Below are 23,863 nucleotides of genomic sequence, written 5' to 3' on the forward strand. Positions count from 1 at the left end.
CCAAGGGGGGTGAATACTTTTGAGAGCCACTGTACATAAACAGGCAATGCATTGTGGGCAGGAAGGTAATTAAGCTTCTCTCTGAACCTGTGAACTTTAGTTCTTACCTTAACTACATCCCTAGGCCTCTCAAATTGTACTGAAATATTGTGCCTGGTGTTTATATGAAGTGGACTGCTATACACCTCAAACTAGCTTATGACCAGATAGTGTTGTGCTGACTTCTTATTTTTCTGCACAAAAAACTTCACCATTAAGAATATTTCAGAAGAACTAGACTGCTAGAATTGAAACAAAAACCCCAATTTAACTTAAGTACGCTAGGAATTGAATTGGGACAGTGTATTTTTCATAATTTTTTTTTTTCTCATTCTATACATTATTAATTCATCATGTACAATATCCATGCACATGCTTCTTGAATTGAACTTATTTTAGTATTTAAAAGGATGACAAATGTCCCAGATAAAAAGTGGGGATCGGTACCTGAGGTTAGATGCATCTGTTGACAGATGGGGGATGACAATGGATGGATTTGACTGTGACATGTTAAAGCTGTCAATCAATACACAGCACAACCTAAAACACTGAATACTAACAGTATGCAAGCTGTATCAACCTGATCAGTACAAAGATGTACTTATTGTACCAAGTATTGTTTTTATTAGAAATTAAGGGATTAACATCCCTGTTCTTTAAACATATATATATATTATGCCTACAAACATGCCCTCTAGTGGCTATTGACTGTATCGAGTGAGCATTACAAGAAATCTCAAATTGTACACCTAGAAATGAGGACTGTACGGTATTTCCAAAAACATATTCCAAAACACATTTAAGAAAATTGATACATGCCAGAACTGTTGATATTAAAATATAAACTTTATCAGGCCAGTATATACATTAATGTTATTATTACTTAACCCTTTTATTATCACACTAAAGCCAGATTTTGATGTATAGAGAGGTGTTGAGTGACAAATGTAGCTGCAAAATATTATACCCATAATAAAAACTTTAAAAGAATACAACTGCTTACAGACAAAAACCCGAGAGGTCACATAAAAGAAATGTCACGGATACATTGTGCCAGAGGAGTTAATGTTGTAGAATCTATATGGACCAAAACAAAATAAATATAGTAATTAGAATTGTGTACTGGACCAGCTTCTGCAGTGTATACAGTATACACCTTTCCTAATAAGCTTTAATTAGGTTGAAATAAAAAAAAAAAACACATGGGCTTTAGTTTTTGCTTTTCTTTTTATAACAAAACAAAAATATTCATTTTACGGTAAGCTGTGATTCACTGTTTACAACCAGTGCATAATGTGTGCAAGACACATACAAAATTAAAGCTTCCAGTAAAGAAACGTACTTTTGTTACAAAAAATATATTTTTTTTAAACCAGCACAAAACAAGTCACTGAAGGTAAACTCAAGGTAAAATAAGAAATAGAAAGAAGTTTCCTGGTTGAATAATTTACAAATCTGGTCATACTTCTGGACCTTCGCCTCCAGGTATAAGCTGAAAGAAGAATGTAAAAAGAAAACAAAATAAATACTTCCAAACATATAGAAAACAAAGTATTTAACAAAATTATACAATACATTGATTATGTAAAAAGAAAAGTATTCATGCCTTGATAGTATGGCTGACGTAGTGAACTCATGTAGACACTGAGCATGTTAAAAATAGGTATCTGCATTGTCCCACCTTTCTTTTTTAGATTGATTAGATTAAGATGAGACTCCCTAGCCTAAACTTGTAAACCCCTGTAACGTAACTTTAGGCAACAACATACTTTCATAAACCTTACCCATTTTGAACTCCCTTAGATACATAATCTCAAATGTGATGTTTTGAAAGAAACACATGTTTTAGCAAACATGTATTTTCATTTTAAAACATACGCCTGGTACTACACTAGGTGTCTGAAAATAAATATGTTTGCTAAAACATGTGTTTCTTTTAAAACTGCACATTTGACTTTAGTTTCCTCAACCTGGTCAGTGGAATGATAATATTATATTTTGATTTTCAAAGTGATTATCTTTCAGAGAAAAAAAAACAAGCAACTGACTCAATTTTTTTTAACTAATCCAGTTTTCTTTGATGAATCAAGGTTCCTGACAAATTCACAATTCAGATGAAAAAGTAAACAAACATTAAAAAATGATGTCATTTGTCATTTAAAACAAAAAAGTTGAATGTGGTTTGTACCCCTATACTATAATATGCTTCTTTTAGGCAACATTCCATTGTGTTTATTTTCATTTTACTGTTACAAGCCCCCTTAGTTGGTTTCTGCTAAGATGCAGTGGCGTACCGTGACAAAATGGACTGGGGTAGCAGAGTCGTCGCACCACCCACCTCCTTTAAGTGGCAGCTACCTGTAAGCCACAGATACCTTTCATAATTTGAATTCTGAAAGTGTCAAGTATATCCTTTCCCTTCCTGTGTCAGCTCGGGGATCTGTGGTGTATATCTCCCTTTAACAATCTCCAATTTTCCAGAGAAAGTTGAAAAAGGATGAATCCTTGAAAAAGGATTCGTTACCAAATCGACTATGATGTCTCAGTTCTCACATTTATTTTTTATTTTAGTGTCAAATAAAATTCGAAATAATTAGATGTTGTAAATGTATTTGTATTTATTAATGTACATTTATAAGCAATATCGTTTGAAATCCAGCTATCCTCCTAACTGCAGTGCTACCCAAGGAATATTCATGTTTTGGGGTTGCTCGCTTTGGGGTTGCTCAGCTGTCAGAGCTTTGACTTTCCCATTGGTTGTTAAAGCAGGGCCTTCAAGTGACGCAGAGAATACCCTGGGAGATTTATGGCCCGCCTCTGCTCACTCCTGATTGGTCGCCTGTCTAAAAATAAAAAGGACATTCTTCGACTCGCCTATTTGTTAAACTCACTCAAGACCTTCAACTGAAACGGAGAATACCCTCAACTGTTTTTTTTTCAGCGTCTGGTCGTTGTTTTAGACTTATGCGGGGGAAATGCAGATCTCTTATTGGCTGATCACATCACCTTCAGGAAACCGGTAACCTCTAGTAAACCCTGTTAGTCATCTTGGATAAAGGCGTCAGACAAATGAACAAATAATAATTAGAATAGTATGTTTCATAGTATAAGCAAGCACACTGTACGCAAGTGAGTGAGACAACGTAATGTCATTTGACTGACGGTTTACTTGGCACTGTCTGGTCAGCAGAGAATACCTTAATGGTCCTGACGGCACGCCACTGCTAAGATGTAGCTTAACCTTCTAACCCAAGGTACTTCATATGTTGTTATGTTTCCTCACACTGCAACCTGCTTGCGTGCAAGAAAGCATTCCACTAGCAATACATTTTCATTTTTCTAAATCACCTTTCTTGTACATGATGTGTACATTTTAAGTCTGTTATAATGGCCGACCTGTGTCTTTACTGAGTTGCAGATGTACTGAGGTACAAGAGGTGAACTGCTGAATATATATAAAACAAATAGTAGCTAACAGTGCTTTCCAACATCCATTTAATGTTAGTTCAAAAGATACGTACCATTGTGATGTTATTTCCGTTTAATAAGATCTGATCCAGCTTGGTTATCCTCCTTCCCTCTGGTGTGATCTCACTAAGAAACAAAGATTGGCATTGTCATAAATCACTCACAAAGTCCTAGTACATAAGGAACATAAAATTAGCATGTTCATAATCTCAGTTATTCATTTAAAGAAAAATCATCAGCTTGGACTAACTTTTTACAATGCATCTTATGGTAAAGAAAAATCTTGTGGTTGAACAGGTCTTGAAACAATCTAAATACAACCTGAATATAAATATGCAACATTAAGAAAGTAGAACACACATGATACAGGCTAACTTTAAATAGCTCACAAAACAAAACATGGTGTATCAATGAATTCCAGTTTGCATTGATATTAATATCACATTTAGAAACTTACAATTCTGTGACATCTTCCAGCACCATATCTGAAGTTTACTGTGAAGGAAAGTCTCAAGTGGAATGCAATGTACAACACACCAGCACTAAGTAACTTTACAGAAATAGAACCCCAGGAAAACCATTTAAGTAGTTAAGTGCCCTATATTGAAAAAAAAATAAATAAAAATGTAATTAGATATATAGATAAGTTTACTGGTCTAAAAGCCAATTTAGATTTAGTCAGACAGAGTAGATCTTAACACACAATTGTTTAATCACAGTAGAAACTCAATTTAGCATTCTACTACATAATTCACAAATATTCTAGTATCTCTTTACTTAAACGCTCTTTAAATAGACAAGATGACAAGTTTGAAAGGTACACTGTATATATTATATAACAGACAAAAGACAGCTAAAATGTAATTATGCAAATCCACCACATTAATCCATCAGATTGCCTTGATGGAATAATACAGCATTAAAATACACTTGCTGACATATTATTTTGGTTTTGTATTGCGTACACAAGATTGTGCATCATCATACATCACTTCATAGATATATACAGAAAGTCTACAACAAATGTTCTTGATCGATTAATCCATGGGCTAACTAAAGCACTGTACCCTCGTGCATCAACACGACTAGCATTGTGACCTCCACATGTGAATTGAAGTCTTTGGGGATGTAGTTAATTACTTTAATTTTTTTTTTTTAAATTTAAGGATACTGACAAAGTCGTCAAATCCAAGCAGGGTCCCAACAATCTCCTTGTCATTCTTCATAACGATGTGAATTCGAGATCCAATACATTTGTCCACAAGCTCTGTGCAGAAGGAAAAGGATATTTAGTAATTAGGTAATACAGTTTATGCAATGCAGTGTTGTTCAAGCCTTTTATTTTAAGAGATATCGTATTTAATTTAAAACGTGGTCCCTGCAATTTAACACTGTTTGATCTGGTCCCGTGTCTCGTTTCACGGTTTGTTATCATTGGCTAAATTAGTCAGATTCTGCACATAATCTGCTTAGAATGCTCTCCGTGAACGCACCCTCTTACGTTGCACTGTGCTTCAAACAACGAAAAGGAAGGTATTACAGACGGGCCATATTCGGAAGACTTTAAAGTTAAATAAAATGCACATGATCTACACCATCCAACACGAACCCACAAACACAGTCGTGTTGGTTGTAAAAAAATCTCAACAAACAAAACTAGATGGGAAGAAATGGTTTATTCTAAATGCCTACATTTTACTATATATATATATATATATATATATATATATACTGTTTCTGTTACTTACCGAGCGGGAGCAACTGGGAAGGGTTTGTAGCAGGAGTCGCCGCCATGTTCGTAGAGAATCAGACTACCTCAATCAATCGATGAAGCATTGCGACAACCCCCCCTCCACTCCATAGGGCAGACAGCAATAATACATTGTAGAATAATCACTTTTTTTTGTATAGCCTACTGAAAATTTCAGTGAAATGTAAAATGTCTTTTATGCCATATCCATTCTGTTTTGCCTATATACTTATGGAAAGTAACTTACTCTGTATGGTTCATGCTCATTTTAACACAAGTACACTTCAACACATACCTGTTTAATGAGATCTTGGAACAGGTTGTGCAAGGTTGTTTTATTTCCAGCCTGGCCTTTCTTTGTTTGGATATCCAGCTAGTAATAATAAAATAGAATGAGGGTTTAGTTATCCAGTTATGCTGAAATTTCCAGTTACTCAGCAGAACAGATACAGTAGGTTACTAATATTAGACATTGCGGTCGGTAGTAAAGTTGATTTCGGGTCTTTATCTTTTATAACCAAACGACGGCGCTGTTCAAAATAGATCTAATGTCGACGTCACTCAAATGCGATTGGGGAGCTGAAACGGAAGCGAAGCTTTGGTGCTTGTGACTAAACGTAGGCAGCCATCAGCACAGCAAGAAGAGTAGAGCTTCCAGCGGGGTTTTGTTTCAATCGATCTGCAGCTCTTACAAAAAAAACACTGCGACACCGGGGACCATGGAGTCTCATGGAGAAGAGGAATCCAGGGGTCCCGTATTACACATTGTGGTGGTCGGGTTTCATCACAAGAAGGGCTGTCAGGTAAGACATGGCGAAGGTAGATTATATTATTATTATATTATGTAAACAAACAACACAACTAAACTGGTGGATCCTCCTGGGATCAGAATTAGTGAAGATGTTTCTGATCGAAAAAAAAAAAAAAATACAGATTGCACCTCCTCTGAAATGCCTGTAGGATAGCAGCAATGTTGCAAAAACATTGACACTTTTAAACCATTAAGAACACAAATTACGAGGACTTAAGTCAGTCAGTCAGTCAACAAATACAAAATACATCATCATGCTGTGCTGAAGGGTGGTCAGAGGATAGGCTGCGCAGCATCGTCGTTCATGGTCATATTGGTGACTCTAAATGTCAAACAAACCAGAATTACATTGACACTGTATAATACAGTATTCATTGACCAAAAACAAAAAATAAAGCAATGTTTATTTAAATGACAGAATATATAGTGATGACTCATTGCACTTCAAATTCTGTCAAACACACTTCCCGTCTCCCTTGGCATACAAACCAAGCTGTACACGAAACTGGGGGCTTTTAGTAAAGTTTAGTTTGGATGGTGGTAGTATAGAAGCATTAACCAGTGGTTGTAACACAGTAGTTGGTCATCTGAACAATGTGCCTTAACAGTCCACCAAAAGTGAAGTGAAACACAAGCCACTAGTGTGCTGATCTAATAATTCAAATAGATATAATACCTATTATTTGCATTTTAATATACGGGTACTAGGACCATGGTTGCAGGACTTTGCCATACTAAATGTGTTGCTAAAGTATTGAACAAGTAAATAGGTGTGGTAGGGCAGTGGAAGTCAAATGTGGCTTTTTTCAGCCCTTTCCAGTCCAAGCAGTTCTTAATTATTGAACACCTAGGTTAAATGAGATAGTTTTAAAAGACCTGTTTGGAACAAGGTCCTGGGCTGCATTAGATATAAAGCCACAATGAGTTCAGTGCCACTGGTTTAGGGGAAAATAGTTGGAACTGTAGTTTTAGGGCCACACAGAGGTTTATACACATTTAATCAAACCTGAGGCTTATTTTGAATATGAAAATGGAACAGAAGCAATCCTAATGTACTCTCCTTTGCCAGTACCAGGGATTGTGGCATTCCAGAAACTTTCTGGCAGGTGATTTTGTGAAATATTTTAACTAGTCAGTTAATGTGTGACGGATATTTCGCAATGGTAACTCTGCAAACAGGTGCTACATTATTTCACTGCTTAGCTGACAATTGCAAATTTCCTTAAATTATGTTTTAGTTTAGCTTGGCAAACTGTTTCAGGTTGCAATAGGGAGTGGTTTAATATTAGTTCAGAGGCATGGTTAAAAAATGCAGAAAGATTGGAATTATGTGCTATTGTATCAGCAGACCAAAACTTCATTGCCAAAAGTTACTGAATGTCCACACATGAAATAGATTTTGAGCAATTTCAAACAAGGCATTGCTTGACAAGGACAATACGACTTTAGCTGAATGAGAGAATACTTTATGTGACTTGATGAGGGGTTCATATCTTGTTGAAAAAATGGCAGAAACCTCCTTGTATTCAATTCTCACACTCCCAATAAATAATCTACTAACTTAGTTTTATCAAAATTGAATAAGCGGTTCTCTATATGTAAAACTCTAACAACATTTAGGGCATCATTTAGTCCCCCCCCCCCCTTTGATTACAAGGGGGGTAAACTATATATTGTGCCCCTTCACTTATTTTGCTCAGTGTATGCACACTATTCTTCTTCTATGTTGTGTTATGGTTTTGCCTTTATTCATTGAAAAAAGTCTAGAGAGAAGCAGACCGTTATTTAAAAAAGAAAAATAGAAAATAAGGGAAGTTAGCAGGTTAATGTTCCAGCAGGCCCATGAATGGGTTTAAGTTCAACACCAACCCTAAATCAAATGTTGTTACTGTTATTAAGCACTAATAATAATCTAAAGCAGTGGTATTTCAAAATAACAGAAGCCTGTTTTCACTTTAGTGAAGTAGGTTACAATATTGTTTTCGTTAAAAACCTGTCGTTGTTCTTTATTAAAAGTTAATGTTCAGATTTCATATTGATGCTTGTTGTGTACTCATTCAGTCCAACCAAGCAGTATAGGAATTTGCTTGTGTTGTTTACCTATTTATGTGTAAAAAACCGACAAGAAGGTCACAGTCCTTCTTTTGCTGCCAGTGTCATTTCACTTTAAAGGCGCGTACCTGAAATCGTAAGGTAAATATTATCTTTTTGCTTACATTATCCTCCCTGTCATTCTATGCGCTGTTAGGCCTTGTTAAATATATAAAATAATGTATCTGATCTGAACCAAGTGCAAAACTTGACCCAATATTTAAAGTAAAAAGATGTAAATATTAAAAGTAGCATTTAGCAACAGTTACATTATTGTTTTAAGTAAAGTTATTTTCTCATGGGCAAAATTAACTACCTGATGTATTCATTTGAAGCTTTATCAAGGCTTTCTTTTCTTTTTAGAAAAATACTGATGAATATATAGCCCTTAGCCTGAGGGACGGTATTCAATTATCTGTTTTCATTGAAGGTTAAGAAATAATAAATAATTAAGTCATTTTGAAAGAGCAAACTGTGTGTGGACTGTGACACAGACGAGGGATTTATTTCATAATTAATTTAACTTCCTGTGGGAATGGAGGACCCACTAAGGCACTGCCTGTCCTATGTGATTGTCCAAACTCACTGATAAAGACCTCCTACTGTATATTAGGGTGTCAGGTTTCTGTGGAGGCTATCGTTTGTGTCTTCTCCGCACCCCATGTGTTTGCTTCCCACCCAGCCAGCCATTAAGTTCATTCGCCAGTGTGATTAAGAAAACAGCCTGAAGGGTCACATGACAGAACAGGTGCGAGGCAGACTGGCAGGTGAGCTGTAAGATTGTTTTCAAGTGGGCAGCAAGCTAGCTAGCCCCTGCACAGTACCGCAGGTGTCTCACTACACAATGGTGGTACTTCACAGAGATCTTTTGAAAATTGAGTCCTGTTTCATGTTTAAACAATAGTTAGTTGCTTTACAAATGTTGGTCTTGGTTAGCAGGAGCTTTATATTTATTAAAATTGAAGAATTTCCCCATAGTATTGTAGTTGTTTTGTTAAATTACTGTAGGATAACTATTCATGGTCTTCAGGATAACCCTTTTCTTTTGACTAAACTGCCAAGTATGTTTTAATAATAGTTAAGAACCAGAGAAAACAGTCCAAACAACCACCTTAAGTAATTGTTTTGAGAAATTGTTTAGTCTTCCATCTTTGAGTTTCAATCAGGCTTCTCAATTGTGTAAATTTGTTTGTCTCAGAGCTGTCTGTCATTACAGCATTTAATCTGAGAAAACCTTTCACTGTAGATTGAACTAAATAAAGACAAAGATTGAAATACTGCATATAAATCAAATAATAATAATTGTATTCAACCCCTGTCTGGGAATTCAATACAGCCTGTAGTGCAGCACTGTGAAGCTGTTTTATTGGTGTTTTCCGCTAGTAGTGCTATTTGGAGAATAAACAAGCAGTGCTAATGCTTACTGTATTGTCCTTAGCAGGTAGTCAAAAACAGGGAACATTTCTGATTCATTTAGAGTTGTTTATCCTGTGTGACTGAGTGGATATGCTTGAGCAGTCAATAGCTGCTAGTTGTGCAATCGGCAATCTCATTTCTTAATCAATTATGTATTTATCGACAATAACTGACGCATCAGCAACATTTAATTTTTCAAAATCAAGAACAAACATGTGCATTTTTATCAGAATGTTTACATTTGGGAGCCTGTTGTTTTGTTCAGAGGCAGGAGTTGGTAGTTCAAAATCACCCCACACACACAATTTAGTGCTGGCCGCAGCCTGGACTTGCAAGGGACTACTTGTCCCATCTTAACTAGTTTTCAGTGTCTCTTGCTTTTGTGGATATTGGGTTCACCTTTTGATGCGTTACAATTGCAATCAAACTTGTAAATAGCAAAAAAAAAAAACTATACTGGAAGCAGTTTTATTCGACAGGTATGTTTACGTAAATCTAAAGCAAAGTTGCCTGTGTGAATGTGTATATATGTTACGTGTGTTGATTTGGTTATTATAAAAACAAACAAAAAAGCCTTGCATGTTTTTTGCCCCTCCCCAAACGTAAAACAAAAAAATCTCTGACATCATAGAAAATCCACGTTTTTCCTTGTTATTCCACAATATATATGTAAAAGGCCGGCCCTGGTCCTGGATTGAAGGGCCTAGGCCACATCGAAACGGTGGCCTAAATCTAGGCCGGCCCTGGGCTGCCTTTTCTTTTTTGGAGCGTTCATATATGAGAAAAGGCCCCTGGGCTGCCTTAAATCACAAGTGTGAATGGAGTCTTAGACCTTTTGGCCCAGCAAGTGTGAAGTGGCAAAGCCACACTGTGCTGTCAGTCAGAGGAAGTAAGAAGGCCTTTGCTGTGAACTGGATTGCTGTGCAGGCAAATAAGGTAGCAAAGTAAACAGAACTTGGAAAGCAACCACCTTGCAAAAATCACCACATACTGTAGTAGAGCTGTCCACAGATGTCATTTTTTGTGTTTGCAAAAACCTTTTGCTGTGGTGTCTGCAGTAATCCAGTGTTCACAGTTTAAAAGTAAATTTAAGTATTTTCTTTCTCATGATTAATATCCTGTTTAACATGGCACTATATACAAAGCACAAGGAGGTTAAATGACTTGCTCAGGGTCACACAATGAGTCAGTGGCTGAGGTGGGATTTGAACCGGGGACCTCCTGGTTACAAGCCTATTTCTTTAACCACTGGACCACACAGCCTCCTAGTACAAGTATACATTTTCTTCAGAGTGGTCACTTACTGTAATTAGATTACATTATATAGGGCTTTAGTTTTTCAGTGTTTTATTTTTTTCATGTTCATTTTTAGAATTCTTTAGGCTTTTTGTAGAAGGACAAAAATCTTTTTATTCTGTTCCTTCTAATTGGCCCAGAAGTACTCCTGTGGAGTTTTCATGTGTTGAGGCATCATTAGAACTGCTCAAATCAAGTGACAGCTACTCATGGAACTCAGTGTGTGCTGTGAAACAAACTGCAGTCAAACTGCCCCGTGAACGTGGGTAAGTGCTGGCAGTGCTATAGGTACTGTAGTACACCAATGATGACAGAATCAAAGACAAACAGATATGTGGAATTTGATTACAGATGATTTCTGCTGGTGTGCTTTAGCCGTGGTGATGGAACCAGTGTTTTGGTGTCACTATGGCAATGTGAAATGGTACATATTGTGTTACCTGTGCATCTTTAACTCACAATCCCAATGAATCCTGATGAGGCTTCACGCATCACTGTAAACTGAAGCAGCAAACACAACATGTAGTGTCACAGTCAGTCAGGGAGCAGCCAATACATTTAGATATAGGAATGGTTACTTCACTGTAGACGAGATTAAACATTTATCACAGTGTCTGGAGGCATTTATTTTCTTAAATGCATGAAATTCTGATAAGAACACATAATTCTGTTTTATATTGTGGTTTCTCTTGATTTTGATTAGCTGCTAGTAAAATATTTACAGCTAAAAGTTTAAGATGCTGTGGGAGGGGGTGGGTGATTCACTGACACAAGAAACAGCAGGTGTACTTGAAGCACCGCACAGGTGCCCAGTTTTATTGTGCTGGGTGTACTTTTTATTTTTAGCCCGCAGAGGGCGCTGTTCACCGTGGTCTGCGTACCAACTATGGTAACACAGAACCACGGGATATACCAGTCCGGTACGGTTCAAGTGCGGGCGCACTTACAAGTGCTCAAACAATAATTCCAAAACCAAAGGTGGGAAAAAAAAACAGGAAAATAAAACACAGTAACAAAACTACAAAAGAAAAGGGGCTGCACTTCGGCAGCGTTACCCCAGCCGTCGCTAGCCGCACGGCCCGGGTCTCCGTCCTACTCTGGCCGTCTCCTCAGCCTACCCTCACACTAGTACACACGGGGTCTGCCCACGGGTTCCCCACTACAGTTAGGATCTTTCTTTCTCGTTGTTTTCCTCGTTTTTCTTTTTGGTCCCGGTTCTCTCTCGGTCCCGGCTCCCGTACTTCCCAGTACGTCTTTTGTTTGTTTCTTTAAAAGGGCAGACCTGAGGAAACAGCAGAGTATTATTTTTATAGGGCACACAATCCCATTAGAGCCCGCCTACCAGCCACTCAGAGAGGGGGAAAGCGCACACCCCCTCCTCCCCACCTCTCCGTGTCACCGCCATGACTGACAGGCCGACCCCACGAGACTGCCGCCCCCTCCCTGCAGCATCGTGCCTGCGTCAGACGGCCAGTCCAGATCTCTCCCTGTTACACATCCTCCCCCTCAGAATGGCACCACCGGTCCATTCGAAATCCTACACCCCCATGCCTTCCCGAGAGAAAAAATCAGCATTTAGATGGAGTTTTCCTGCTCGGTGGACAACCCGGAAGGCATAGGGCTGCAGGGCCAAGTACCACCGCGTGATCCTGGCATTATTATTTTTCATCCGGTGAAGCCATGCTAAGGGGGCATGATCTGTAATCAGGGTGAAGTGTCGCCCCAGGAGGTAGTACCGGAGTGACTCGACTGCCCATTTTACGGCGAGACACTCCTTCTCGATGGTACTATAGTTCTTTTCACGGGGAAGGAGCTTCCTGCTGATATACAGGACCGGGTGCTCGCTTCCCCGCGCCTCCTGAGACAACACTGCCCCGAGACCTGTCTCTGACGCATCCGTCTGCAGGGTGAACCTCTTGCTGAAATCAGGACTGCACAGCACTGGCTTGCTACACAGCCTTCGCTTCAAAGCGAGAAAGGCCCTCTGGCACGGCTCCGTCCACTGAACCGTATTTGGGGCAGCCTTCCGGGTGAGGTCTGTCAAGGGAGCAGCGAGCGTGGCGAAGCTCGGGATGAACTTCCTATAATAGCCCGCTAGTCCCAAGAAAGAGCGCACCTGGGTTTTGGTCGTAGGGACCGGCCAGTCAGCCAAGGCCTTCACCTTAGCAATCAGCGGTCTGATCTGGCCGCTCCCTACTCGATACCCCAAATACTCCGACTCACTCTTCCCAATGGCACATTTCTTTGGGTTAGCAGTGAGCCCAGCCTCCCGCAAGGATTGCAATACCGCCGCTACCTTACACAGATGACTCGGCCAATCCTCACTGTGGATAACCACGTCATCTATGTAAGCAGCGGCGTACTGCTGATGGGGCCGCAAAATGCGATCCATCATCCGCTGGAAAGTGGCTGGTGCTCCGTGCAACCCAAAGGGCATGGTCCTAAATTGGTATAACCCGAAGGGAGTCGAAAACGCCGTCCTCTCTCGGGATTCCGGGGTCAGGGGTATCTGCCAGTACCCCTTCGTTAAATCCAGTGTCGTCATAAAATGAGCCGTGCCTAGACGCTCCAGCAACTCATCTACCCGAGGCATGGGATAAGCGTCAAACCTCGATCTCTCATTAACTCGCCTAAAGTCAATGCAAAATCGAGTTGACCCGTCCGGCTTATCCACTAAAACAATTGGACTGTTCCAGTCACTTTGGGACTCCTCTATCACCCCCAGTCTCAGCATTTCATCAATCTCCGTTTTTATTACCTGTCTTTTACGCTCAGGTATGCGGTATGGCCTCTGGCGAACTGGCGCCCCCGGCTCAACTTCAATGTGATGATGGGCTACTCGAGTCTGCCCCGGGACGGGAGAAAACACATCAGGAAATTCCGTCACCAGCGCCCGAGTCTGACATTTCTGTGTTGGTGTCAGATTTTCTGCAATCTGTACCGACCCTGTTTTCGCCACCACAGAAAGATCAGGTCCCAGGTCGGTGACGTCATCTGCCTGCGCCACTACCAATGCCTCCGGTTGCAGCCAGGGCTTCAAGAGGTTTACATGATAAATGTGTTTCTCTCTCCGTCGCTCCGGCTGGCAGATCTCATAATCCACCGTCCCAACCCGGCGTGTAACCTCAAAGGGTCCTTGCCACTTAGCCAGAAGTTTCGACTCAGAACTGGGTAATAATAGAAGTACTTTATCCCCCGGCTGAAATGTGCGTAACCGGGCTCCTCGGTTGTACTGCGTCTCCTGTCTGTGCTGAGCCTGCTGCAAATTGTCATGCGCCCATTTTCCCACAGACTCAAGACGTTTGCGCAGGTCCAACACATACCGGACTGTATTAGTCGAATTATCCTGCTGCTCCTCCCACATCTCTTTGACCAGATCAAGCACACCCCGGGGTCTTCGCCCATACAGCAGCTCGAATGGCGAAAAACCCGTGGAAGCCTGGGGTACCTCTCTGATCGCAAAGAGAAGGGGAGGAATCAGCTGGTCCCAGTAACGCACATCACTATTAATAAATCTGCGCAACATGTTCTTAAGGGTTTTATTAAAGCGCTCCACAAGACCGTCGGTCTGAGGATGAAACACCGAGGTCCTAATGGTCTTAATCCCCAAAAGTTTACATGTTCCGCGGATTAGTCGGGACATAAAGTTGGTGCCTTGGTCGGTCAGTATTTCTTTGGGGATCCCCACTCGGGAAAAGACCTTCACAAGCTCGTTGGCAATAGATTTGGCTGAGGTAGAGCGAAGGGGAATGGCCTCGGGATAACGCGTGGCGTAATCCAGAATGACCAATAGGTGTGTGTATCCCGCCGCACTCCTCTCCAGCGGCCCAACCAAATCCATTCCAATACGCTCAAACGGAGCTTCCACTAGGGGCAACGGCACCAGTGGGGCTCGTGGAACGGCTCTAGGACTAGCCTTTTGACACTCCCCACAACGTTCGCAAAAACGTCTGACGTCACCATCCAGCCCCATCCAGTAGAACCGTGACACAAGCCTTGCTTTAGTCTTATCCCTGCCCAGATGACCAGACAAAGGAATAGCGTGAGCCAGCCGCAGCAAATCCTCCTTAAAGGGGTGAGGTATCAGCAACTGGTGACGCACTTCCCCGGTCTGGGGCAATTTGTCGACACGGTACAGGAGGTCTCGAGCGATTTCAAAGTGAGGGTACGTGGCGGCGCGTCTGGGCTCGACCACCCGACCATTAACCACAGCTGCTTGGTCAAAGAGCCTGCCCAGCACGTCGTCACGCCCTTGCTCGAGTCGGAAGTCACGGGAACGAGCTAAAAAATCAGCTCCCATGGCTTCCAGCTCGGGATCAGGTCGGTCCTGAGCGGAGGCAGCCGAACCAGACCCCTGCGCTGGCTCCGCGGCCTCCCCCCCAGACTCTTCACCAATCGCCCCCACCTGAAACTTTTCAAGCCCCCTCCACTGCCAGCCCTCATTCTTCGCAGCCCGGCGCTCCCGTTTAGTTTTACGGGGTTTAAATTTATGACAAAACCACTCCGGGTCCCGAAAGGGAAAGATCTCTCCAATTACTTCCTCTTTCGTAGCCAATAGGGAGGACGGGGCCGTCAGGGCAGCCAACCAACTTTTGAATTGCCCACAGTCCCGTCCCAGAACTACCGGTACCGGCAATCGAGGACACAACCCCACCTGCACCTGTGTCATCTGCTGTCCAATTTTCACCGTTATGTTAACCTTAGGATATGAGCGTACATCCCCATGAATACATTTAATATGCACCCGTCCCAATATTTGCTTATGCCCCGGTGAGATTAGGCTATCCTGTATTAGGGACTGACCACACCCTGAATCCAGGAGCGCCTGGGTTTTTGTACCATCCACTGTCACAGGAATAACAAAACCCGTCTGCTGGAGTGACTGAGGTAATTGAACATGCTTACCTGGTCGGCTGAGGTCACACTCCATCACGGGACAGTCCCGCGCGATGTGGCCCACCTCCCTGCACGTCCAACACCTCGGTGGACTGGTTTCTTGCCTCGGAGCTCCAGCAAGAGGTGGAAAAACCGGAGCCATCAAAGGGGCTCGTCGATAAGGTGGCTGCGCGAGACCCCGGTCCGACACCGCAGCAGCCCGCGGGGAACCCCACCCCGCTCCGGTTCCCGGGCCGGGAGCTCCCGCGGTCACCCCTCGACCAAATACTTGGCTACCCCTCCCCCCCAGTCCCTTCGCCCTCTCAGGGCGCAGTAGAGGGGGTGCTTCGGTAGCCACACTCTTCCCAGGCAGTCTCGTGGGCGTTGGCTCCGCTGCCTGGTATTGTTCCGCTAACTCGACCGCCCGATCCAGTGTGGCAGGTGCCTGCCGCTGTACCCACAGCCGAGGTCCCGGGGCCAAACACTCCAGGAACCGCTCTACCACGATTACTTCCACCAACCGGGCTTTGGTGGTGGCATCCGGGTTCAGCCAACCCATGGCGTAATCCTTAAGACGGTGGGCGATGGTTCGGGGATGCTCCCCTGCAGCGAAATGCTCTCCCCGGAACTTTTTCCTATAACCCTCCGGCGTGGCCCCAACGCGATTAAGGATAGCCGTCTTCAGCACTGGGTAATCCAACATCTGCGCTGGGGACAGCGTTCTCGCCGCTGCTTGAGCCTCTCCCGTCAGCTGAGGCAACAGGTAGCTGGCCCACTGTGCCGGATCCCACCCGGCCGAGGTCGCCATGGCCTCAAACACCTCCAAATATGCCTCAGGTCGATCCTCGGTGGTCATTTTCGTGGGCCTCTGCAACCGGGGGTCTGGAGCTGCGGGTCTAGCCGCCCCCTGCACCGCAGCCATGAGGGTCTGGCGCAGGAGGTCCATCATGGCGGCGAACTGTGTGGCATCCATGATTTATTTTGTGCACTGCCTTTATGGGCAATGCCAGTGAATCCCACTTCTGACACCACGTGTGGGAGGGGGTGGGTGATTCACTGACACAAGAAACAGCAGGTGTACTTGAAGCACCGCACAGGTGCCCAGTTTTATTGTGCTGGGTGTACTTTTTATTTTTAGCCCGCAGAGGGCGCTGTTCACCGTGGTCTGCGTACCAACTATGGTAACACAGAACCACGGGATATACCAGTCCGGTACGGTTCAAGTGCGGGCGCACTTACAAGTGCTCAAACAATAATTCCAAAACCAAAGGTGGGAAAAAAAAACAGGAAAATAAAACACAGTAACAAAACTACAAAAGAAAAGGGGCTGCACTTCGGCAGCGTTACCCTAGCCGTCGTTAGCCGCACGGCCCGGGTCTCCGTCCTACTCTGGCCGTCTCCTCAGCCTACCCTCACACTAGTACACACGGGGTCTGCCCACGGGTTCCCCACTACAGTTAGGATCTTTCTTTCTCGTTGTTTTCCTCGTTTTTCTTTTTGGTCCCGGTTCTCTCTTGGTCCCGGCTCCCGTACTTCCCAGTACGTCTTTTGTTTGTTTCTTTAAAAGGGCAGACCTGAGGAAACAGCAGAGTATTATTTTTATAGGGCACACAATCCCATTAGAGCCCGCCTACCAGCCACTCAGAGAGGGGGAAAGCGCACACCCCCTCCTCCCCACCTCTCCGTGTCACCGCCATGACTGACAGGCCGACCCCACGGGACTGCCGCCCCCTCCCTGCAGCATCGTGCCTGCGTCAGACGGCCAGTCCAGATCTCTCCCTGTTACAGATGCCAATTGGAAGTAGTGTAGATGTCTATTGCAACAAGTATGCAAAGTGCTTTTTTATTATTATTCTTACTGTAAGACCTCTTGTCTTTTGATGAGCTCTATCTGGAAATTACAGTACCAAGAAATATAATATAAAGAAAACCAATGAATAAAATGACTCATGGGGGGAAAAAAACAAACATTCCACTGTACACTCATTCCACTAAAGAGTGTTTCCCTCCTCCTATTTAATAATTCATATGATTGGGTACTGGGGTTATTTTACTCCTGTGAGATATTATTATTATTATTATTATTATTATTATTATTATTATTATTATTATTAATAATAATATTATTATTATTATTATTATTATTATTATTATTATTATTATTATTATTATTTTTATTTTTATTTTTTACTGTGGTACAAAATGAAAGAATATATGTTTAAAATTTGAACTCGGACATGAAAAGAACATGTTCATCCCAGCACTAAATAACAAAATAAAACAATTTAGGACTACTCACAAGCCCCAGCTAAATGTCAGAGTTGTTAACTGTTTAGTAACTTCATTGCATGTGTGTTTTTGCTTTTTGAAAAAAATCCTGCTATTGAGTTATAGTTCTGAAGATATAGCTGCCCGCTGCCTATATACCAATACAAGTAAACAAGAAAAGAATAAAACCAGCCATGTTTTCTGTGTTACATCCCCCCCCAGCATTTCTGTCTTTCTATAGTCTGCAAATGTAGCTAACATCATGTGGGTCAAAACACCACTTGTCTGTATCCCTATTACCTCTCTAGCAAAATATTTATGCATGAGTGAGGTGTACGTTTTTGACACGCAGACAATATATAACATTTGTGTTGCCAAGAAAAAAAATGCTTGTGTATCTCTGGCCTATAAGGGGTATTAATGTAGGTTATTTTCTGGTTGATCTGCACACCCACACTTACAATAAATGTGTTGATACAGCCAGCTTCAGACTGGACACAGAAGAGCTAGTTTAAACAGAATCCAACATTTTTGTGGATTTTGAAATAAGTAGCAAAGACATCTTGAATTGTTTCCAGAAATTCACTGTTTTGAAATCTAATACAACTTAATAAAACACTTTACACATACAGCCTTATATATTTATGTTTTACTTCTGGATTTTACATTAATTTGCAAGTACAGCATTAAATCCAGCGGTGTACAAAATGCAATGAAACCTTACTTTAAGGATCATTGTTTCTAGTGTTATCCAGTATTGTAATAATAGTTGGTGTCTCTTTATGTTGCTCACCTTACTATAATGGGATATGGTTGGATTTCAACATCAGCTTTATACTGTATAGAGGCTATATCAATATACTGTACTATTTCTCTCTGTATAGATCACTTCAAAAACATTTTAAACAAAACATAAAAATTATTTCAAGTACAATTTTAGAGCTTTACAATGTTTTTGTACTGTATGACTGGTCATTGGTGTTTTGACCGGTGGTCTCTGTGTGCGTGCCATTATCTGTACACAATGTTCATTAGGCAGCATTTTTCCATTCACACAAGTGTTTTGTATTGAACAGGTTGAATTTTCATACCCACCACTAATACCAGGAGAAGGCCATGACAACAGCAGTTTACCTGAGGAGTGGAAGTACCTCCCGTTCCTAGCCCTGCCTGACGGGGCCCATAATTACCAAGAAGGTAAGCTGGATGCTGTATTGCACTGATGAAACCCACCTAGTTCTTGTCTGAGTGTCTAAAGCACATTGTATTAAAGAAAGCTGGTATTTAAATTCTATTTATATACCTAAATAATTTGTTTTTGTCATTAATGCAATTCACTAAAGTACAGATTAATGTGAAGAAATGGAATGATCTTGATGAATCCACATAGAACTGTTTGTGTACCCTCAGCACTCATATCACGGTTAGTTTTCTAGCACTATAATATATTATTTGTGTTTTTGTTTCATAGTCTTCAAATATACATTATATACTGTTCTGTTTGTTGGTGAATTTAGACAAATGCCTATTTTCAATGACCTAACAGAGATGCCATTTCTTTCCAAACTGTTCAATGTAGCAGTGTTAACAAGCTGTAAGGTGGTAGGTAAGTTTTGATAGTATCCTACTTGCTCAGAAATAGTTACATTTTTTTATGTATCTTATAGTAATTATATTTTAGTGCTGGGACGAGCACAGGATTTTCATGTACGGATATTCACTCATAATTTAAATATTCGTTTGGATATTCATTCATTTTTCAAAAAGTAATAAAAGCCATTATATTGCTCTGAACGCAGGCAGAGACAGCATAGCAGCAGGGGCAGGAGGCGTGGCCGTGGCCCTGTGTGTGTGCCTTTATTTTACAGCAAGACCTTACAATATGTAACATATATATAAAATAGAAACATATCCCAGGAGTAAAGAATAAGTTGTGTAGGACTTGCTTTACCCCAGTGAATTAACTACAAAACAAAGGATGCCAAATAGCAGTTCAAGTTAAACGTTGTTTTGTTTATTCCCGAAATAAATAGTACATAAAATTGACAACGCATTTTATTTATTTTCTCCTTTTTTCATTCCTTGCCATTGCTGTTTCTTCACAGTAAACAGTGGCCATCGATACATTTTCATAAAGTAATAACATGAGGTTTACTTGTGCCTTTTTGTAGCAGAACAAGCAAACGAAAACTGAAATTTAACTAAAATAAACACTTCAAATAAAACAAACGTAGAAATGGCGTTGTAAAGTGAAGGGGGAAAAAAAATTCCCATTTTGGTTCTCATTTATTACATTCCACCTAACAGAAAGTCACAACAAAATATATATAATATATACAGTCTATATAAAAATCACGACACAACATTTTCAGGAAGTTGGGCGCTGTTCAAGCGAGGCATTTCAGAATGATGTGCATGCCTTTTTTTCTGTTCCATGAGATTCTGGCTTGCTCTAAAGCAGCACAACGCATTTTTGTCCCAGATGGCTTTCCATAGATCACTATGTGTGCGTGCGCATAATCTGGTTTTGTTTACTTTTTGCTGTATAAAACTTTTAAATAGAGGCCCAAAAGCTGCTGTGTTGATCCTGTAATTTTTGTCTTTATATATTCATCTCACATCAAATTTGCCATTTTTTTGAAACTGTCGCGCAAATCCTGATGAGGTGATAAATAAGTGAAAGGTATCCGAATACATGTCAAAAAAATATTTGTTCAAATATTCTGATATTTGTCCCACCACTTTCTATTTTTTATTTTTTTTTTACAATATAGATACTATCTATTTTCACTTACCTCCCCGAAATGGTGATCGGAAGACAGTGTATGGAGTATCTTGCTATCGGCAGATAGAAGCTAAGGTTAGTAGAGAGAGGGAGTCTGACTACGGAATATAAGTGACTTTCAAATTTTTGCTAAGTTAAAGTTTCTTCTTTTGTCCTTTATTTTTATTTGTATAGGCACTTAAGGTTCGTCAGGCAGATGTTACAAGAGAGACGGTTCAGAAGAGTGTTTGTGTACTTAGTAGACTGGTAATGTATGATTGAGACTATCTATATTAATTTCATTATTTGGTACAAAAGCCATTAGTTTGTATAGTCTGGGTGCTTTGATTAATTTAGTGGATTAAAATAAACTCCCCTGAGGCAATGGTTTTCAGACTTGTTTGTGCTGGAGCCTCCCTATTCTTTTTTTAAATTCATATTTTATTAAAATCAGGGATGAATATAGGACTTCTGTTGCATAGTTTGATACATCAGTGGTTTTACTATTGGTTTAATAAAACAAACCTGAGCTTAATTTGAAAGGTGAGTACGTCAGTCTAGGTCACAGTGGTTGCTATGAGAATATGTACCATTGCTATGGAAGAATTCACTTTTGGATTCTAGTGTTACTGGTATGCAGATTGTTGTGTTAGCATTGATAAACACAATTGTGTTCAAGCTGAGATAGAGTGTGGGGTGGTATGTTTACACAGTGTAACAGTCTATTGTCTTCGTTCCAGCCGTTGTATGGGTTGCTACAAGCAAAGCTCCAACTCATCACCCATGCCTACTTCGAAGAAAAAGATTTCTCCCAGATATCAATTTTAAAGGTAGGTTTTTGAATCAGTATTTTCTTGATGTGAATGTTAAGTTCCAGCCCACTCTTTGAAAGCCTAACAGTTATTTATGAACCAAACCTCTTGAACCATTTAATACTAAGATGAATGTTGGGCGTCTCCATGAATCATATATACAAGACACGATTAGAACCTAGTGTTATTGTATAATATGGCATGTGTAGGGTGTCGATTATTGTATAGGGGATGTCATTGTCATCGTGTGCAGTTTTGTGCATGTTCTGGCTGCTCAGACTGTGCAAAATGAAGGCACTTTTATTAAGACCCTACAGGTGACGCATGAACTTACTGAAAATCACTAAAAAAACTGTGTTTATTCGATTTGCTCTAAACATTGGTGAATCTAAATACCACTGTCCATTAAATCACTAAATAGGTAATATTTATGATGCCACGATTTCTTGTATTTTACATACTTTTACTGAAAGAAATGCACTGTTAGGTGTTTAATTTGCATAACCTTACAAAACAAACTCTTAATTACTGGTATCTTTTTGAGCATGTTAAATGTAAAGATCATATACTAAAAACAAACACACACACACATGTTCTCTTTTGAGAGTAATTACCTTGATCCAAACAGCATATAGATCTACTGCTGTTTAGATCAAGTCAGTTACCCTCAAAAGAGAGCATATGTGTGTGTGTTTGTGTTTCTTTTTAGTAAATTATCTTTACATTTAATGTGCTCAAAAAGGTGATGATGTTTGGAAACAACTTACATGAAAACTCCAAGTAAACTGAAAAAGAAATGGTTGTGAAATTCTGTATGAAGTAATATGTATCTGCACTGTTTTGTATCCGTACATATGTGCCTGATGTCAAGCTGTTGCTAGCTCTTGAGTAACACCACTCCCTTACCTTTGCGGTGCTCTATGCTTAGACACTCTTGTACAAGAGTCTACTGTATATATAAGATGGGAATTTTGAGGGACCAAGAAAGTGACAGACATAAATTAAATATTTAGGATATTTGTTATTTCACCTTCAATTGAACTAACATGGGGTTGATTTGAAGAAGATAACTTAGTCTATTGCCACATTCCTCTTTCCATGTGTAGGCACACGTGTGCAATTGTCTTAATTTAGAGGTTAAGATGGCACTCGCATTAAGAAATGGAAGAATGAGCAAAATGGACCTACATAGGGTTCGATGCACATGGAGAATAAATACATGGAGAATGCGGCAATAGGCGGCTTTATTTTTGCCTGTGGTAGTTCCATAAAAGTTGATTTTAAATATTTAATATTTGTCCGTCAGATCTGCCCATGGCTTTGGGTTTACCTATATGCCTTTAAGATGTTTCTAAATACTTAAACAGGCTTTTAAAATATGTCTGCCACTCTTGTCTGACATAAAAATATATGACAACAAAAATGTTGTTTTTTGTTTGCTGTTCGCTATTTGCAGTAATGTCCATTGTAGTTTGAATAAGTTAAATAATCTGACTTTTATGACAGGAACTTTATGATCACATGAATGGATCATTGCGTGGGACATCACTGGAGGGATCCCAGGTATATCTTGGTAAGGAAAAACACTATCGGGCAATACCTGCACTCAATAACTGAAACAGAAACAATTGAATTACTGTAATCCTAAATATTATTTGAAAAGACTTCGACTTAAATAACATGTTAAATGTGGCTTCATTACTACCATTTCTGCCTATGTATGTACACTATATAATGTTAACAAAAAGCTTTTTTTTACTAGGCTTATCTCCTCGAGATCTGATTCTTCAGTTTCAACATAAGGTAATTTCCTTAATTCCTTCATGATGCACCCTCCCAACATCATGTATTGTTATGCTGCTACAACACACAACTTTACAACAATGGGATTAGACCTTAACACTCTAAACATTTTCCAAGGGGATAAATAAAATGATAATGGCTGGTTTCACAGTTTTTGTGGAAAACATTTGAAACATTATTATTTGTTTATTATTTCTTTATTTAGCAGACGCCTTTATCCAAGGCGACTTACAGAGACTAGGGTGTGTGAACTATGCATCAGCTGCAGAGTCACTTACAATTACATCTCACCTGAAAGACGGAGCACAAGGAGGTTAAGTGACTTGCTCAGGGTCACACAATGAGTCAGTGGCTGAGGTGGGATTTGAACCGGGGACCTCCTGGTTACAAGCCCTTTTCTTTAACCACTAGACCACACAGCCTCCTAACATTACTAATTATGTGTGCAGCTCTGAGCACAGGTTGACTGC

The 23,863-nt window shown here is 40.5% G+C and overlaps 2 protein-coding genes across 3 annotated transcripts in view; one reads left to right on the plus strand and one right to left on the minus strand.

The window, feature by feature from the left end:
* Window positions 1–1,247: 1,247 nt before the first annotated feature.
* LOC117400333 (U6 snRNA-associated Sm-like protein LSm5) lies at window positions 1,248–5,685 on the minus strand. 2 transcript variants are annotated; one of them, XM_059023084.1, is made up of 5 exons: window positions 5,553–5,685; window positions 4,679–4,774; window positions 3,965–3,992; window positions 3,561–3,633; window positions 1,248–1,531 (listed from the first exon to the last, which is right to left on the minus strand). In XM_059023084.1, exons 2-5 carry the CDS (start codon window positions 4,731–4,733, stop codon window positions 1,499–1,501), a joined length of 189 nt encoding a protein of 62 aa, XP_058879067.1. In that variant the 5' UTR covers window positions 4,734–4,774; window positions 5,553–5,685; the 3' UTR covers window positions 1,248–1,498. The 2 variants fall into 2 exon arrangements, with proteins under 2 accessions (XP_058879067.1, XP_033856039.1); XM_034000148.2 differs by lacking the exon at window positions 5,553–5,685 and adding an exon at window positions 5,256–5,462.
* A 242-nt stretch (window positions 5,686–5,927) lies between these two features.
* LOC117400332 (late secretory pathway protein AVL9 homolog) overlaps window positions 5,928–23,863 on the plus strand; it is a 30,790-nt gene continuing 12,854 nt past the window's right edge. Inside the window, exons 1-7 of the mRNA XM_034000147.3 lie at window positions 5,928–6,060; window positions 19,091–19,211; window positions 20,789–20,874; window positions 20,974–21,045; window positions 21,519–21,608; window positions 23,097–23,163; window positions 23,353–23,393. Coding sequence (XP_033856038.1) covers window positions 5,977–6,060; window positions 19,091–19,211; window positions 20,789–20,874; window positions 20,974–21,045; window positions 21,519–21,608; window positions 23,097–23,163; window positions 23,353–23,393 — 561 coding nt within the window. The 5' untranslated portion in view covers window positions 5,928–5,976. The remainder of the gene's footprint in view (window positions 6,061–19,090; window positions 19,212–20,788; window positions 20,875–20,973; window positions 21,046–21,518; window positions 21,609–23,096; window positions 23,164–23,352; window positions 23,394–23,863) is intronic.

This window comes from Acipenser ruthenus, chromosome 4, assembly GCF_902713425.1.
Source record: "Acipenser ruthenus chromosome 4, fAciRut3.2 maternal haplotype, whole genome shotgun sequence".
NCBI classification, from domain to species: Eukaryota; Metazoa; Chordata; class Actinopteri; order Acipenseriformes; family Acipenseridae; genus Acipenser; species Acipenser ruthenus.

Excerpts from the sequence above, each read along its gene's own strand:
- LOC117400333 (XM_034000148.2), bottom strand. The coding sequence starts at position 5,301 with ATGGCGGCGACTCCTGCTACAAACCCTTCCCAGTTGCTCCCGCTCG. Across the intron at positions 4,775-5,255 it reads TTCCCAGTTGCTCCCGCTCG|AGCTTGTGGACAAATGTATT; the intron begins GTAAGTAACAGA and ends CCTTCTGCACAG. Across the intron at positions 1,532-3,560 it reads ACGGAAATAACATCACAATG|CTTATACCTGGAGGCGAAGG; the intron begins GTACGTATCTTT and ends TTCTTCTTTCAG.